The 18292-nt window shown below is 51.0% G+C and overlaps 1 protein-coding gene across 3 annotated transcripts in view; it reads left to right on the top strand.

The window, feature by feature from the left end:
* Nucleotides 1-18292, top strand: part of SDK1 (sidekick cell adhesion molecule 1) — a 518084-nt gene that overhangs the window by 305808 nt on the left and 193984 nt on the right. For all 3 annotated transcript variants that reach the window (XM_077758767.1, XM_077758766.1, XM_077758768.1), the window contains 2 exons: nt 955-1131; nt 10461-10597. In XM_077758767.1, coding sequence (XP_077614893.1) covers nt 955-1131; nt 10461-10597 — 314 coding nt within the window. The remainder of the gene's footprint in view (nt 1-954; nt 1132-10460; nt 10598-18292) is intronic.

The following is an 18292-nucleotide window of genomic DNA, read 5'->3' as shown; positions in this document are numbered from 1 at the left end:
TGGGCCTTTGTGGTTTTCTTGTAGCTTTTCACATGAGAGTAAACAGACAAAATTGGAGCCTCCTTCCTGAGGTGAACTTGTACAGCTCACTCTTGGGTCCCAGGGCTCCTCTGCCCTGAGAGCACTGGCCCTATGGGACAGTCTCAGCTGAACGTGGTGCCCCAGGGCGAGCGACTTATTCATTTCCTTCTCGGAGGACCAGGTCTGTTCGGTTTCAGGGTAACTTCAGATAAGCAGTCCATTAATATGTATGTTCTGCGCATATTAAACCTTTGAGGAACCGGGTACGTTTTGCAAACCCAAGCAAATTATTTTGGAAAGGAGAGCCAGCACTGTCCTGCCGTCCAGCAGTAAGTGGTGGCCCCTGACCACTGACACCCAAAGGCCGGCCAGGCTCTTAATTGATTCTACATTTGAAAAGAAAAATGTGCTAAAATTGTCATAACTGAAGAATTAAATGAGAACAAAGAGCAGTTTTAGAAGAACAAGTTTCTGGGATGTGATCTTTCTCTGGGACTTGGGTAACTCCACTGCGGGGAGTTTGGGGACCATCATCACCCCCTCTCTAGGCAACACCCTGCCCTCCAGGAACATTCCCCAGGCACAGTGTGAGGTACAGTTTTAGTAAGTGACAAGTGTGATCGTGATGCTCTATGGACTTCCCATCCCTTAACCCAAAGATCAGATCAGTGTTCTCTATGATCCTCACTGGCCCGTTTTTAACTTCAGCGTCTATTTTTGTACTGTGGCCAAGATATTCGGTTGCTTTTCCTTATTCTTTCTTTTAGATACATTCACATGTCATAAAATTTGCCCATCTGAAGAGCACAGTTCAGTGGCTTCTGGTTCATTCACGAGGTTGTCAGTTGCGTGGGGCCCAGATCCTAACCCTGGACCCTGGCTTGGTCCTGACTGGAGATCATTCTAACCCGTGACTCCCTGCTTGGCCCGCAGCTATGTCTGGAAGAAGGACAACGCAGCCATCACCCCATCCAGCAGTTCCAGGATCGTGGTGGAGAAGGACGGGTCCCTCCTCATTAGCCAGACGTGGTCGGGTGACATTGGAGACTACACCTGTGAAATTATCTCCGAAGGAGGGAATGACTCCAGAACGGCCCGCCTGGAGGTGATGTGAGTGTCCACAGCATAGCGTTAGCTGCCTCCCGATGATCTGCAGCGCTCTGGTCAGCAGTCCCGGGTCCAAGTGACTTTTTCACACATGTGATGCCACTTGGGTCCCTGAGCTGGTAGTCAGAGGCCATGGCCTCATGCCTCAAGGGTGTATACGCTTGCTTACGGGTTTTGTTGGCACCTGGAAATTAGAGCATTTCGTTCCTGGTTTAAATGGTTTGATACTTGGTTTGCATCTTCCTCATCTTCTTATCTTATTTCCCCCGTTGGCACATAACACGATGAGCCCTGTTTACCGCACTGCCTGTGACAGTCAGCCCACTTTGCCATGTGATGCCCACCAGAACTTCCTGTGGGTGAGGAATGTCACGCCAGCCCACTGAGGCAAGACCCTTCGGTGATAGCCGAGTAGCTGGTGCACCGAGGTCAGCGCCACCTGCCTCTCTGTGGGTAAACGGGTGCCTTCCATTCAGTCTTTGGAAATCCTGAAAACAGCCGGCAGCTAATCTGAGCTCCTGGGGGTTCCAAGGGCCCGGGAGGGGAACCCCTGCCCTCCTCTGTCTCTGGGACTCTTTAGTACAGCTCCTCTCTGTTCACGCACAGGGGCTGACACATTTCCTTTTTCTCACGTGTATCTATTTGGGCTTTAAAACTGGGGCTCCCCAGACAGTCGCTGAGCGTGCCCATGCCAAAGTAAGATGTGCAGATGAAGCGGCAGAGCAGGGGCTCCCGGGGCACAGGCCAGCAGCCCTGACCAACTTGAACCATGTGGGGCCATTAGCAAAGGCTGTTTCCAGAAGGTTTTCTTTCTGGTCTCTGCCCACCTCAATCCAAGAAGAATGCTACAGACAGAAGCCATTCCCTGAACGTGCAGCATGAACAGTCTGCATATGGGGCCGAGCCTCTAGCTGAGGGGGTTCGCGTGAAAAGGGGCTCCTAGGTGTGTTGCACGCACACGTGAATATGTGTCCGTGAATCCCTAGCCTCTGTTTCTGGGACTTGAGGGGTTAATGGTGTATAGCAGCTGGTCCAGAAAAGCCTCAGGTTGTGCCTCCAGCACTTGAAAGGCCCGTTCTGCCTCCTGGTTGGCATCTTCAGGGCGGCCCTTGTTCTTGTACACATGGTCCATTACCTGCGGGGAGGGAAGGCTGTCCTTGTTAGTCACCAGACAACAGGTGCCCCCAGCCCGGGGGTGGGGGGAGTGTTTGCAGGAGACCAGGTGCTATGCTTTCTGGCTTCGTAAGTATGCATAGAAGTGTCAGGTGTCCCCACCCCATCCTTAGTCACTGGACCTGCTGACCCTGGTCCCTTTCTACCCTCCTGTGCTCACCCGGTCCTCTGCCCAGGGCCTCAGGCTGGTGCGGCCCCCACAGCCTGGCACTGTCTTCTGCCATCATCATCTGAAGAGCCCCTGCCTCCTTTAGGGCTCAGCTCACCTCACAGCTTCCCAGCATTTGCTTGGACCTTCTGTCATAGCGCTGAGCTCATGGACCAGAAGCGCCCGTGGTCACTGGTCCTGCTGGCCGGAAGTGCCCATGGTCATTGGGTCTATGCGCTGGAAGTGTCTGTTTTCACGATGCCCTCACTCCTGAAGCAAAAACAGCTGGATGGCAGGCTTTGCAGTTTGAGTAGCTGATGGTGCTTTAGGACACTGTAGGGGCTCCATGCATCCCTGTCAGGTGGTTCACACGTGCATGAACGAATAAATGTGTGTAGGTTACCAACCACAGGTGGGGCTTCTTCTGATTGGGCCCTCTCTCTGATGCTCACACACCTGGGGCCTTTCTCTCCGAGCACATGGGCTCAGGTCCCAATGCGGGAACCTGGCCCTGTACCCAAACCCCCTGTTCCACTCTGGGCCTGTGTCCTTCCTCCTTCTGTCATCTTGGGAATCTTTTTTTTTTTTTTTTTTTTTAATTTTGATAGTATTGGAGTACACAACCAGCAAATTCACACAATCCACTGTGCTATTCACATTTTTAAAGCTACCTTTGAGAACTCTTAGATCATCCATCATTGGTATCAAATAAATAAGTGTTAGCATTTCATAAAGACTCTGTCAGCAGACGCCAAAATTGCACGCTTCCAATACAGTGCATGCTTTTATTCTGCACAATTTTTATGTTCTACTGATTTACATATCTTCCCTTCTATTTGCTTATTTGATTTCCTCTGAGTAAAATACATTTTTCAGCAAATGTTGCCGTATCTATAAAATAATAGGCTTTCTGTAATGGTAAAACACCTCATCTCTAAATATAGAAATATTTGCAGATTTGTGATTCAAACCAATTTAGGTACAACGGGTTACAGAACTGATTTGGAAGACAGAGGTTCCTTATGAATTGTGAGTGTAATAAACACTCCACTCTTGCAAATCTGAATGAATTGAGGAAATCGTAGGTTATAGCCTAGTCTGTCTTTAGATCCAGATAGGTCTTAGCTGTGCGATATCAGCAACAGCAGGAATAATGATAATAGTCATAACTCACGATTGTGGGGCATTTGTGCTTCTCCGAGAACTTTCAAATCAAGCTCAGTAACATTTACGTGATTTACTCTGATGACAAAAAAAAATAATAATAAAAGGGGAAAAAAAATCTCCTAGTGCAGAAGTGACTAAGAGGTACTTACAACTAAATAGTGTCCTTCAAAAGAGGCTGAAAGCCTGCTTCCCCTGCCTCCCCACTTGAGTTAAAAGCTACTTTGTTAAATATAGAAATTAGGAGCATCAGAAGTGGGCTTTTCAGAAGCACACCATCCGTCGGCTTGCTCTCCACGTGTGGGTGTTGCATGTTCCAGCGCCATCCTCTGTGCAAGCCGGGTCGAACTGCGGTCCCCTGGCACCCAGGACAATGTCAGAGAAGTCACGGTCCTGGCAGGACTACAGGTACCTTGGGAGGTGCCTTCCACCAGCCAGGCTGGACTGGACACTCCTCTCTGGCTCCTCCTGACTTTGGGCAGCTTAGCCCACTTCTCAGCCTTGGTTTTCTCTACTGTGGGATAGGCACGTTATCGTTACCTTAGAAGGCCATTGTGAGGTTTGCATGAGTGTGTTTGTAAAACCCTGGCCTGGAACCCAAGCTTTGGATGGGTGCTCAGCCGGTCACGGATCCTGCTATTTCTTGACCATCTGACAGGAAGCGCCTTTGCTCCTTCATCAGGAGCAGCCTCCCCAGGCCCAGGGTCAGGAAGCTTCTCTTTTATCCTGCTTTATTTTTGACCACGTTCCCTGACCCTCGGACACACTAGGTATGTCTGTTTGCTGCTGAGCTCTCACGGCCTGGACCAGTGCCCAGCACATAAATGTCCACCAATAAATGTCAGAGTGAGCCTCACCCCCCTTACGAGGTTGAACTGGGCTTGCGTAATTGGGATCACAGAGGAGGACTAATTTATGAGGGGTCTGCCTTCACCGCCTCCCCAGGAGGAGAGGCTCCCACAAATCCACATGGTCCCAGGTGGTGCCCTATAAATTAACCGCACACAGGGCATCCTGAAAGGAATGGTGGCCCACCGGTCAGTTGGTTGTGTCTCTCCCCCTGGTTTGCTTGTGCCTCTTGGGAAGGAGCTGGTTTGGGATGACCCCGCATCCCCAAAACACACCCAGGGCTCCTAGGGCTTTATGGATTGAGTAATTATTAATTATTTAAAGATGCAATTAGCTTTGCATCTTTCTTTCTAAGATCAGAGACTAATTCTTATGAGCCTGGAGTACAGAAGAAACTTAATTTATGGAGCTGGCTGGAAGACTCAGACCCTGAGGCAGTGGGAGAGATTTCTCTCAATAAAGCCACACCTGACAAAGCCATTATAAGGAGTGAACAATTTAGCACCATTTCTTGAGTTGTCAGGCCCCCATCATCTCCACCCTCAGAGTCAAGTCAGAGAAGATGGGTTTGACCAGGTCATCATTTGTGCGTTAAAGGGGCCATGCTTCCATATTAGAAAAATGCCTACCTGAGCCTCTTCTGCACAGCACGCTGGCTACAGCCGCAATTTTGCCAGTTGCTTTGAGTTGTTTTCAAAGCTGTTTTTCCCCAAACACACCCAGCTTAATGCCCTTTCCCTACAGTCCTCCTATCTTGTTGTTAATCTCTGATAGTCTTGTGTAATTCACTTGATGGTGGTTCGCCGCCCCCCCCCCAAGCTCTCTTTAAATTACAAAGTGACTCAGCACCAGCTTCATTTCTATTGTTCTCAGATTTCTTTCATTTGTCACCCTGTCTGCAGATCACTGTCTGTGAGTCACTCTGCTGATCATTTATCTCCTTTCAAAGTTGGCAGAGAAATGCCAAGACACAATCTATTCCTATTAGATAAGATTCTCTGAAATGGATTCAGAATATATTAAAGCCTCATTTATTGATTATTGATGGGTCAGTCAAGTATTGCACCAAGCTTAATTTTCCTGATAACCAAAACTTATCATTTAAAGAAGCAGTTTACATTTTCAGTGTGTATTAAAAAGTTCTTTGCATTGGGAAAGAGATAACACTGAACACAAGAGATATCACAGAGGGGATTTTCCTATAGAACAGAGGCTGGAACTAGGAAAGGTCTAATCTCCTTCTGACTCTGAGTACTGCAGTGTGTAAAACATCACGTTGAACATTGGGCAGCCATCTTGGATGTGGCGATGAGCCCATGGAGAGGACTCTGGGGCGGCAGTGGACAAGGGCTCATTATTTCTTGATGTGCCATGTCATATCCTTGGGCACCTCCTGGCTTTAGGTCCTTGTTCCTACACTAAATGTCTCAAAGCTACTTCACCTTTAGAGTTTCAAAGTCTTTTCAGTGTTGCCACCATCTCAGTCGCCTGGCTGCCATTTTGCTGTTCAGGGTGCCTACCTCTAGCAGACCCTAGGGCCTTCTTGTAGGTGGCTTTTGATCAGCTAGGAGGAAGGAAACCAGAAGCCCCTTAGGAGAATCACATGCTGAGTGAGAATCAGCAAGCTCTGAGGGGCAGAGAGAGGGACTGTGACAAGCACCCTCCAAGAGGGAGGTTCTCAGGTAGTACCCTCTTGCACAGTAAGTGCCTGTGACTGGCCCACAGTTGACAAAACCCTCCGACCCCGAGAATAAAAGCTATATGGTCACCTGTCAGATTGGTCATCTCCTAGTCCTCATTTTAGGTTAAGAGAGGCATGATCTGAAATCGAGTGTAAGAACCCGCATGTTTTCCCAGCTGTGGCAAAGCTGTACTTTCACAATTTAGAATTGGATCCAACATAGCCACTTAAGGCCACCAGACAAGGAGTGTGGGAATGCAGAGTTTCCCAGAGGCCCCGGGCTGAACAAGAGGAGACTGTCTCTTTACAGCCTCAGGTCCAGTCATCTAACCTCAGGGTCCGGATTGGCCAGTCTTATCCCCAGCCAGCCCTGCGCCCCCACCTCTCGGAGCTTGGACGTATGTGTCGGCATCAGATGCTGGCTCCTCAACCTCTAGCCCAGCTTTTGTCTCCAGGTCTGTCCCTTCTCCTGACTGCCTTCTGAATCTCTGGGACACTTTCCAATGAGTCGTCCTTGGGTTCAGTTCTAGCCCTGGAAGGTCAATGTCACAAAGAATGCCCAGAACTTTTAAACACAGGTATCTCTTACTTGCCTTCCTCTGTAAGTCAGTGCAAACCCTGCATTCCCACCACTGCCCCGAACCTCCCCCTAGTCTTACCCACACCCTCAGCAGGCCATTCCCCTTCCTGTCCTCCCTTCCCAAGGGAGCCTTCCCTCCTCCTCCACTCACCCAGAGCCCTCCCAGCCATGCAACCCCACTCCTCCATGAGATGGCCCTTCCTGCAGCCCTGCCATCCATTCCGCCCACCAGTATTCCCAGAACCATCCCATGGCTCCTGATCTGCGGCGCCTTGCCTTGTCCCAGCCTGTATACCGGCCTCGTGCTCCTCCTTAGCTTCTCGGGCCTGGGAGAGTGGGATGGTGGCAGCCTCTCCCTCTGTGTCCCCACACTCCACATATGGCCCCAGGCTTGGGAAGTGTTCATTTGTTGGCCCGTCCACTCCTATGTTGGTTGACTCATCCATCCATCCCACATTTTACTGCATGCCCACTCGGTGCCAGCATTGGTGATGCCAAGGTCAAGGACAAGAGGCAGAAAAGGGAGAAGAGAAATCTTCCTTCTCTAGAGAAGGAAGGCAGATGCATAATCAAGCAGGATGCACTGAGGTTCCTGCTCCTGTAGAGCTTCAAGATGTTTCTTGACCTGAAAAATCTAAATTGCAGTGCAACAGAGGGGTTGGTTCTGCTCAAGAATTACTCAAGGGTGAGAGGGAGGCTGAGCCTTGGGGGCTGAGATGGATTTTCTGATTGGCATGACTGTCCCGTCAATGGGACATCCCATGTGAGTGCACACAGGTCACTGGTGGCTCCACTCAGGGAGCTGCAAGGCCTTCGTTATGGCGGGAAGTTTGATGCTCAGGAGAGTAGCCAGAGTGGGCTGGGGGCTAAGGAGTGTGGCAGGGAGTTGTCACAGGTACAGTGGGCAGCACATGGGATGACCCTGTATGGTGGCAGAGAGAAGGACAGGCAGGTGGACTGCATGTCATGGCCCTTGGGAGAGCTCGTGTTGGGTGGGCTGAGGCTGGTCTGTGGCGACGAAGCAGACAGGTTGGTATTACAGGCATTTCTAATGAGGGTAGGTAGGACGTAGCGACTATGTAGAGGCACATGTGTGTAAAGGGTGGACAGTGGGTGGGAGTAGAGATTCTGCAATGTAACCACTGACAGAAAAAAGAGCCCAGCACCCTAGTTTTAGTGAGGAGAATGATCCATGACTCACTCCAGTGTGTCACTGGACGTGCCTCCTGCCCACAATAATATGCCACCCAGGACCTCCCAGGGCCCTTTCTCCATCACCCCGGCCCCTTCAGGCTTTCGTGGAGGCTGCCTCTACTTCCAGGGCCTCAGGGCCACCTGCACATCTCCCGACTTGGCAGTCAGATGGTGGTGGTGGCCCTCAGGCCCGCGTGGGGCAATGTCCGCAAGTGAACAATGGCCCAGACACCAACTAGCCCTGTCAGTCCTCTGAGTTAGTGTTGGTCATGTGAGCAAACCTCCCATCTTGGGGAAGTCTTTGCAGTGCGGTCCTGACATTGACTCCCTAGAGGTGAAGGGCACTGTTCCCCACTGCAGACACCAGCCACAGCTCCGCAGCTCCACAGCCCCTGGGGCCACCTGTGGTTCCAGCCAATCCCCTAGCATTTGGAGCTTCCCACCACCCCAGCAGGATAGATGATTCCCCAGAACCACTCACAGAATGCAGTTAAGTGCCGTATTGTTGGTTTCAGTCTTATCATAGAGGATAAAATCTGGACCAGACATGCAAAAAGAGGCAAGGGCAAGGTCTGGGAGGGTCCCAAACACAGAGCTTCCACACACATCTGATTCCCTACCAGGAAGCTCAGCTGAGCTTGGTGTCCAGAGTTTTATTGGGGTGTCATTATCACTGGCTCCCACCCCTCCATTTCCAGGAGATCAGAAGGTCTGGCTGATCTCACTGGCTCAACGCCCCAGCCCTCTAACCACCTGGCCAGTTTTTCTAACAGGTGAGCCCACTCCTGGAACTCTGCAGGGTCCCCAACAAGTGACACTGTTAGCAAAATGCAGGTGTGGCCTGACAGGCCCACCATGAACAGCTATGACAGCCCCTGAGGAAATTTCAAGGTCTTAGAAGTTGTGCTCCAGGGACCTGGGGCAAAGACCAGACCGATTCTTTATGATACCGCGTCTTATTTTGAATACTTATCCAAGTTTATCTTAGTTTGTTTTCAGGTTGGGATGATTTCAACAACTGAGGTTTGATTTCAGAACGACCCAGTTCTGAGAGGAAAGTGGGGCACAGGGAAAGGAGATAGATATTTTATCCTGGCATTTCCTTCACATGGGTCTTCCCTGGGAATTCAAGGAAGAATCAGTTACTGGAGAGCTCAACAGAAATAACGGCTCCCTTTCTGATTTAAAACCTAATTCACAATTAAAGAGAAAACAAGCCAACATTTCAGGCTCAACTTGATTCTTTATTGTACTAATTTAAAGTCTCCATCTACACTGGAAATATTAGTTTGTTTGTTAACTGTGTGCCTGGGTTAGAGAGAGCTGTGTTTCTTAGGTAGCTGCACACACAAAACAGCTCAATAAATTTCAAAGTGTAATGAGTATGTTTTTTAAATTAAAAGTATCAAGTATAATTATGGCTCTTTGTGCTGACCTATGTGGGTCAGCAGTAATTGATGTCTCAGAGAAACCACAGACTAGCTAGGGGGCGAAACAGGTCCACAAGGCACCCCTCTCCTAGTACCGCCTCGGGTCATTTATAGAGGAAGCCGTTCCCAACGGCCTCGAAACAGGGTGTTGCTCCCAGATTTGTGAGACATGAAGGTTAAGCACCGGATTAGGGCTACTTAGGATAGTGTGATTGCAGGGGTGCCTGGATGGCTCAGTCGGTTAAGTGTCTAGCACTCAATTTCAACTTGGGTCATGGTCACACGGTTCATGAGTTCGAGCTCCCCATTGGGCTCTGTGGTGACAGCATGGAGATGGAGCCTGCTTGGGATTCCTTCTACCTCTCTCTCTCTCTCTCTCTCTCTTTCTTAAATAAATTTTTTTTAAAAAAAAAGGATTGTATGGTTGCAGACCCAGGAGAAACTATCCACCCATAAAGACCTTTTCTATTAGTAAATTCTTTTCAGTAGTTATTTAACTGTGTTTCCATTCTACAGCCCTGCTTATGTGCTGTTTACTATTCCCATGGAGTTTTTGAGTTTTCTACATATTACCCTCTGGGCTCTTCCCCCAAACCCCATTATCTAGCAGAAGACAGAACGATGATACAATGTTGTGTGGTCAGTGAAGAGGCAGCCACTTTCTAGGGATACACATGGGCATTTTGGCCATTGAGCCCAAATGGCTAGTATACAGAACTTCCCGTGTTTAATCTTATTTCCTAGCCCTTTTCCTGTTTTTGTGGCTCCCTGCCTTCCCATTAACAGCTTTGGGTTGTAAGAACAAATTGCTAACCGAGTTTTCTCAATTAAATACCGTACTGTGTAAAACCTGGCACTCCTACCTGATCTAATCCCAAAACTATCAGCCCTTTAATCTCTACCAGAAGGATTAAGTCACATGTCTTTGGCAGAAAAACCACATTGTGAACGGAGAAGGCTTTGAGCGGAGAAGTAGTCAGAATTTGTGTTTAGGGCATAGTTGATGTTCTCTGTTTTCAAAGCTTTCCCCACCGGGACTATGTGATGTGAGAACAGGGCTAACCATCAGTTCTGATGTACACTCTGTTTTCTTTCTGTTCCTTTGTGCCCAAGTGAACTGCCTCACTCACCCCAGAACCTCCTGGCCAGCCTCAGCTCTTCCCACAGCCACTCCGTGATGCTCTCGTGGGTTCGGCCCTTCGATGGAAACAGCCCAGTCCTCTACTACATCGTGGAGCTGTCTGAGAACAGTAAGTGCTGAAGCAGAGCTGTCACCGTGGACAGTCTTCAGGTTCTGGCCCCAAAGAGTAGAAAAATGTGATGGTGCTTTACGGAGTTCAAAGGAAAACCCCCACCTTGGCTTTGGGGAAAGATAGAAGGTGCCATGCAGAGGCCAGAAGGGATGAGAAGGAAGGACAGGGGGCCTCCCGTGAGAGTCTGGATCTGGGGCCTGAGGCCCCAGGGTGAACTTGGACATGGGGAATAAAGCGCCCCTAGGGCTGGTTGGGAGCCAGCAACAGTACTAGTTAACGTGTCTGCGTGTCTCCTCTGGTGCAGATGCGGGCTAAGTGTTCCTGGCCTTTGCTTTCTCCCTTCCTCCACCTTGTGGCCTTGGCCAGCAGGAACTGGCTTTGCTCCTGGCCCATCGCACTCCTCCTCCTCTCTCTACGGGCCATTGGCTCCTCTCCTGCCCCCTACACTCTCTTCTCGGGAAGTCAGGTGCATCGCTGTGATTCCAGGGCAGTCTTTTCCTTGACATCTTGGTTCTCCAGCGTCCTTATCCTTCAAAGTCATGCTCAGGGCCTCGTTCCTCCACGTCTCTGTCCAGTGGTCTCCCACACACTTCCAGAGTGAAGTCAGCTCCTTTTAACCCTGACTGTCCTTGCCGCCGTGGTGTGGACTTTCTCATCTCCCTGAGCCCTGAGGCCCCCTTGGTGACGAAGGCCAAGAACGGCCCTGAGCCCCTTTCTCCTCACCCAGCTGCACACCTACAGCCACGGCTCAGCCCCCCAGCCGCTTTGTGTTCAAGGACACAGCTCTGCAGGCCCCGGGATTTGTCACGGGGACAGCCTCCACCTGGTGCCCCTGCCTCTTCTCTTCTCTTCCAAAGCATTCTTACACAGGCAGGAATGCCGGTCTTCTTAAATATGTACGGTGGATGTGTCTCCCCCGTAAACCCCACAGGCCTCAGAAGGAAACCTTCCTCGGAGCCTGAGCAGTGTCACNCCAGACAGGCTGCTTTCACAGGCCCCGTTTCCCTCAGCTGGAACGCTCGCAGGGCCAGACTGCCACCCTTCACTATTACCTCCTCCAAGACGCTTTCCAGCATGCTGGCTCAGCCTAAGCTTTCACTACCCAAGCCAGCGGCCTCCCTCAGCCGTGATTCCAAACTCTTCCCCGGGCCTCCCTCAGCGGGGAGCTGGCTCCTGTGATGGTCAATGTCATGGGGCCCTGGCTTATGTCACTACAACGTTGTTATCATAAAGGGGCCTCTGTCCCTGCCCCAGTTGGGGGTGGTTCTCTCTCAGGGTGCCCTCCTCTGAAACCAGAGGCAGCCTGGCGGAAGGCCACATGCTCGCCAGCCCGCTCAGCTCCGCAGGCAGAGACCCCTCCCGTTCCTGCAACCACTCTTCTCAGGCGCCCGCCGACCCTCACGCTCTTCCTGTAATTATTGACTTAACTCACTGAGTTTCTCCTAATTATCCGCTACACTTACCCGTCATCCCAGACGCTGTGTCCTCCTTCTGATCACCACATGCCCATGCCCCAGCAGGCACTGTTTGATGCTCATTTTACAACAAAGGAGCCTGACATGCGGAGTAAGTCGCTGGCCCCAGGTCACACAGCTAGCCGTGGGTGAGGATGGGACTCCACCCAGGCTGTCTGGCTCTGGAGCCCCCGCTCCTAATGAGGCATTTACAAAGACGTCTCCTGGGGCAGATGCTTCTCTCTCGCACCCCGGTGGCGCATAGTGGAGGTGAATGCATCGGTACCCTTGAGTTTCTGTCTGTGTGGAGATTAAAGGGAGCTGCTCCATGAACATGCCTGTATTTGAGTCAGGCACCTCCCAAACCAGTCCACGGAGGACCGTCCCAGAAGCAGTATTTTAGTCCCAACTCCTGCGTTTCTAAATTTATACCCTTGGCAACGATGGCCTCTGTTTTGAGCACCATCTGAGTGCCCAACGCCCAGGCCCTGCTTCCCATGATGGCCAGTCTGGTCTCTTTCCTCACATTGGGGGTCAGGGTGTGAATGGGAACCCTGTACCCTGCCATGCACTGTAGCTTTGGCTCAAAAGCTCCTGTCAAAGAGGGAAGGCATTGCATTATTTATTGAAAACACCTTTCTGAGAAGATAAGGTTTTCCTCAGGGTGTCCTGGTCATGCACCCTGTAAGAAAGGTGAGGCTGGACAATGGTCTGCATGGAGAGAGACAGGAGCAGAACTCCTGCCCTCAGGGCTCAGACAGAGGCCACCCCCACCAGGCGTACCTGTTCTCGAGGCCAGACCCGGGACTCATTCCTATCTGTATCCTGGGCTTCCAGCTCTCGGTAGGCACTCAGCAGGTGAGCTGACACGGGTCCCTCTGGTGGCGTTCCTTTGTGATGGGCTCAGGTTACAGTCCTTGACCCTCTCCTCAAAGTCAGTGCTCCACTGTCCTTGGTTTCCTAAAATAAGCCACTGCTTCCAACTGCCACACCCGCTGTTTTCTCACCCAGCTGCACGAGCTCTCGGTTCTTGCAGTCAGGCGTCTTGCTTGACTAGGAAACGGATGTCACGCACAGTCATGCATCCCACCCATCTGTCCATTGATGCCACACAAAACCTGATTGGGCACCTGCGTCACACCGAGCACTCTGCCACGTGCTGGGACACAGAGCTTAGGCGATCAGTCTCCCCTCTTTAACAGCAAGGAGAAGGTCAGATTCATCACGGCATCCTGCCCCGTAATTAGCTCCCACTGCAGTACGTGCCAGTGCTGGGGAGTGCCAGGTAAATCAGAGAGCCTCCAAAGGGGACAGCCTGATGCTCGGGCCAGGCATAGCATGGGCAGCATCAGCCCGAAGCGTAAGCCCCAAGGCACGTCCAGAAGCATCCAGCTTCCACAGAGACTGCGATGGGGGGTTGGGCCGGGACAGCACCAGGTTGTGTGGGAACTCATCCTCATTCTTCATGCCCCAGCTCAGATTCAGCTTTCCTCCGTACCTGTCCTTGGCCCACAGCCCCTTCATGCCCAGGAAGACTCTCTTCATGAGGCAGTTCTGACCTCAGGGTCCCCATGCCACTCCCTGTGTTTCCCCTTGAGTATTTAGTACCATGTGTAATAGTTACTGGCCTGCAGGTGTGTCTTCTGGCAGGCCTATGAGCCCCTTAAGGGCGAGCTGGGCCCACTACTTCTTGTACCCGTGACGGCCAACAGAGAGCCTGGCTCTGTGGACATCCAGTCCCTTCACATCACTGCACGGCATCCCAAGAACATCATTAGTCCCTCATTAGCCTCTCCTGCCTGGACCTTTCTGGAGCTGGCTGAGACTCCTATCGTCTCTTCCTTCAGAGTGCATGATGGAGAAGAATCTAGAGTATTCTACACTATTATTTTTGTCCTAAGCATTATGATTATTACACGAAAAAGCTCAAATGGATAAGGTGGTCATCTCTGGGCCGATCCTGATTTCTCCTGCGCCGGATACAATGGTGGGCTCTGCACACGCAGTCCATGCTGTTGGTCTTCTGACCATGGCCAGCAGGAGCCTAGCACTGTCCCCTGGGCCAAGGATCTGCTTTTGATTTTTTTTAGGAAGCAGGGCCCTTAAGAAACAGCCGAACATGCTGGCTAATTATGGTCAGAAAGAACAGCTTAGCAGCAATACACTAAAATGGAAATCATATTTGGCCTGCACTCCATGCTGTGCAAGTGGACGATTCTAAATAACTCTGCAGCAGTCCATCCACCCGGCTACTTGGGACTCCGTCGACAGCCAGCCTCTCCTGGCAGGCTGCTCAGGATGCCCTTCTCCTGGAAGCCCAGCCTCCTGCAGGGGCCAGGCTGGCCTGGTTTATGGGGGCGGAGTGGGGGGGGGGCAGGCCCTTTGCCGCACCTGCTCTCACCACATGCCAGCCGTTACAAGAGGCCTCTCCAGAGCTTTTATGGAGCAGAACTCCGGAGCTACAACTGAGCCTTTGTCCGTGCATTTGCTTGTAGTTGAAACGCTGTACAGAGAGCGTGTTGGCCCCTCGCAGGCATCCTGTGGATCGCCTCATTCTGCGGAGTTTGATAGATCTCCTTGCTGAGCCTGGGCTCACAGAGGAAGCAGTGTCCCAGGCCTGGGGGGCTGAGAACACACGGGGTCTAGTGGGAGACGAGGGAGCCTGGGGGTCCTGGGTTTCAAGAGCGCAGGGGCTTTTACGGCTTGATAGCATGCACCCCATAAACTGGTGGAGAATTCCGGGGAAGAGCTAGAGCATTTGGCCTAGCCTCTTAAGTGCTTGTTGAATTGGATCAAGAATAATCTTTCTTTGAGATTATTACGATAAGGCGGTTGAGTGCCAGAAGACACTGTGAGAGGCTTTGAAGTGGACCCGCAGCCAGATCAAACACAGATTACCACACGGCTCATCCGGCGGCCTTCAGGGCCTGCTGACTCTGTAGAGGCCAGCACTTTTCACTGCTTTTGAGCTGCTTGAGCTGAGCTGCTCGGTAGATCATCTTAGAAAACCAAAGTAATGCAAATAATTCTTGTCCATAGAAATGCAAATACATCGTGTCTCAGTTATCAGTGGTTTTTGAAGTAACTGGTTATCACTCTGTAGATAGTGACCTGCCGCGCTAGCACCTATTTCAAAATTCATTTCAACATTCCTGATTGTTAACACGTGTGCGCTGTTTGAACTCCCTTTTGGTACCGTTGGAGCATCTTACTGGTTCCTTCGTGAATTAATGAGCTATCTAAAACCTTTAGGACGCGTTCATTTTGTATTTGGATGAGAGCCATGATTTTATTTTACCTTTTACAAAATGCATCTTTTAAGGTAAGTGGGTTGTCTTCATACAACATTAGAAACACATAGGTTCGTCAGATGCGAGAGTTGCCGTGAGCTTCCGTGGTAACCCGGGTGTCTGGGAGTGGCGGTGCTTGTCAGGCTGAGCCCTTTGTGTGCTCTGCGAGCTGCACTGGACAAAGGCACTCATTCCACCACAGCTCGAATACAGTAGTTGAGGTCTTTCACCAACTGGAGAGATGGTCTCCTTCCCATGAATTTTTTTCAATTTTCCTCTCCCAGGAAATAGTTGGAGGTGACAAGCCCACTTATCTAAAAATAACCAGGTTATGTCCTTCCACTGAGTTTTTCTCTTAGTTTTTTTTAACAGACGTGGGTGTTTGCAGTTACGGTCTTGCCATTGCACCTTAAAATATTTGAAGTTAATTAAAATATAAAATAACTGTAATTTGGATTATTAAAGTTAGGCATGCTCAGTGATAAGAATTTAGAAACTGGGGATGCCTGGGTGGCTCAGCTTGAGGATCAGACGGAGTCGATCCTCAGTCGGTTGAGCATCCAACTCTTAACTTAGGCTCAGGTCAGGATCACAGAATTGTGGGATCCAGCCCCACATGGGGCTTGTGCTGAGTGTGGAACCTGCTTAAGATTCTCTGTTTCAGTCTCTCTCCCCCTCTCTCCCTCTGCCCCTCACCCCTGCTCACATGCTCTCTCTCTTCAAAAACAAATTAGAAAATGGGGCACCTGGGTGGCTCAATCAGTTAATAAGCGTCTGACTTCAGTTTAGGTCAGGATCTCACAGTTTGTGGGTTCTAGCCCCACATTGGGCTCTGTGCTGACAGCTCAGAGCCTGGCTGGGGCCTGTTTCAGATTCTTTGTCTCCCTCTCTCTCTGCCCCTCCCCTGCTCATGCTCGCTCGCTCTCTCTCTCTCAAAAGTAAACAAACATTGAAAATAATAAATATTTTAAAAATTTAGAAGTTACTTCAAGCACAGAGTACAAGTAATCACTGCAGCCCCTTGTGAGTTGAAAGCCAGCCCTCCACACATGCCCTTGGCCCCATTAAGTCCTCCAGGACTTAATGCCTGTCCCCCTGTCTTCCAGCTCTCCTTCCCTCCGGGCTCTTCCTGCCTCCCCGGAGAGCCACACCCTCACATCTCATTCACACGGAAGCTACAGCATCACTGTCTTGAAGGACAGGCCGGTGGGTGGCCATGGGCGTCGCGTCCTGAATGCTGTGTACGTGCCCTGCCCCCCATCCCCTCCACGCAGAGCACTTTGCTCCCTTGGCTCCCTCTTGCTTTAACCTTTGTTTCTTCCATGTCTTGGGCCATCCTGTCCTCGTTTCCTCTCCTTCCCCAAATGTTCCCTGCTTTGCTTGCTCAGCCCACAGGTCTTCAAATGCTCTGTGTGCCCCCTCCCCCCGCCAGTAACCTCAAGCCACCATGGCTCACCTGTCACCCCCAAGCTGCCACAGTAATATGTGTGCACGACCTAGACCTTGGCCCTGGGCCCCAGACAGCCGTGCTCAGCTGACCCACGGGCTCCCCAACTCAAACCGTCAGACTAGGACTCCTCGAGTTTCTCCTTCTCCGGGTTAGAAGCACAGACCGTCCCGTGTCCTCCACAGATCGTCAGTCACTGCTGCCGGTTTACCTTCTAAATGGCTGTCTACAAACCCTTCCCATTCCTGCGACCTCTGCCTCCAACTGGCCACCTCCCCAGCACACGAGTCCTTCCATTTGCCTCCTCAGGCCTGCCTTGCACCGAGCCGCCCGTGGGCGCTTTCAAATCACACGCTTGCCGGAGTGAAAGCCCTTTCCCACTGGACCCCCTGGGTCCCTCAGAGAAGGCGCCACGGTGGGGCTGCACGTGAGCCTGGCGTGCCTCTGGAATCTGCTTCAGTGTGTGTAGGGCTCCCGTCAGCTTGGCCACTAGTCCCAAGCCCGCCCTCTAACCAGAAAGCCAGCCTAATTTCTACAAACAACTTTCATTGCTTGAGGACTAGATACCGGCTGATGAGTGTGGCATCCAGCACGGTGTGCCCCCTGCCTCTCCGCATTCTCACCTCCAGCCGCTCACCTCAGCGCTGGTTACCCCGGAGCAGCAAGGCATCGCTCACAGACCCCTGAGCACCAAATGCCTGGTGCCACTGCCCGTCGCTTAACCTGTCTGGAATTCTCTCCCCATTCCTACCCTTCTGTCTCCAGCCGACTCCCTTGGAGCATCTCCTGCAAGCAGTGTCCCTTGTCTGTCCTTCTGGGAGGGGTGCTGTCCCCAGGTCTCCCCTTTGGGGGGCACTGGTTCCAGATCTCCTCATCTAGAGGGTGTGCAGTTTCCAGTTTTCCCCTGGGGAAGGGGGGGCACTGTCCCAGGTCTCCCCCTGTGGAAGAGGAGCGCTCTCCCTGGTCTCCCCCCTGGGGGTGGGGGCGCTCTCCCCCATCTCCTGCCCCAGCAACACCAGCAGCCATATGGAATCACCCAGTAGACAAACCAGGCCCTTAGGGCACCAGCAAAGGCAGGACACCAACACAGGAGAATATCTAGAAGGAAACTCTTAAGAATATTTTTCCTACTCCCAAGTTTGCAAAGATCTCTGTTTTCATTCCGAGGATTTTTACTTTGCATTTCTTTGATTCCTGATCCCCCTGAACACATTTTTCCAAGTTCCTTGGCTTTTTGTACTTCCTCTCTATGATCTGTCAGTTTCTTTTCCTCTATTTTTGTACCAAGCCTTAGGGTTTTTTCTGTCATTTGTGACACGTACTTTCTCAATTTACTTTTTACTCTTAATTTTTGTGTATTACTTTTTGACATTCAGAAGTATTTGATTTCTATGTAGTTAAATCTATTGATAATTTCCCTTATGATTTATATCACTGCTTTTATGTTTGGATGCTTCAACACTAGTAAACATAAAATACATGTTATTAGAAGTTCTCATAT

Source organism: Crocuta crocuta, unplaced genomic scaffold (genome assembly GCF_008692635.1).
Source record: "Crocuta crocuta isolate KB4526 unplaced genomic scaffold, BGI_CrCroc_1.0 scaffold273, whole genome shotgun sequence".
NCBI classification, from domain to species: Eukaryota; Metazoa; Chordata; class Mammalia; order Carnivora; family Hyaenidae; genus Crocuta; species Crocuta crocuta.
Note: the sequence above shows the minus strand (reverse complement) of the source record. Positions and strands in the feature narration are given on the sequence as shown.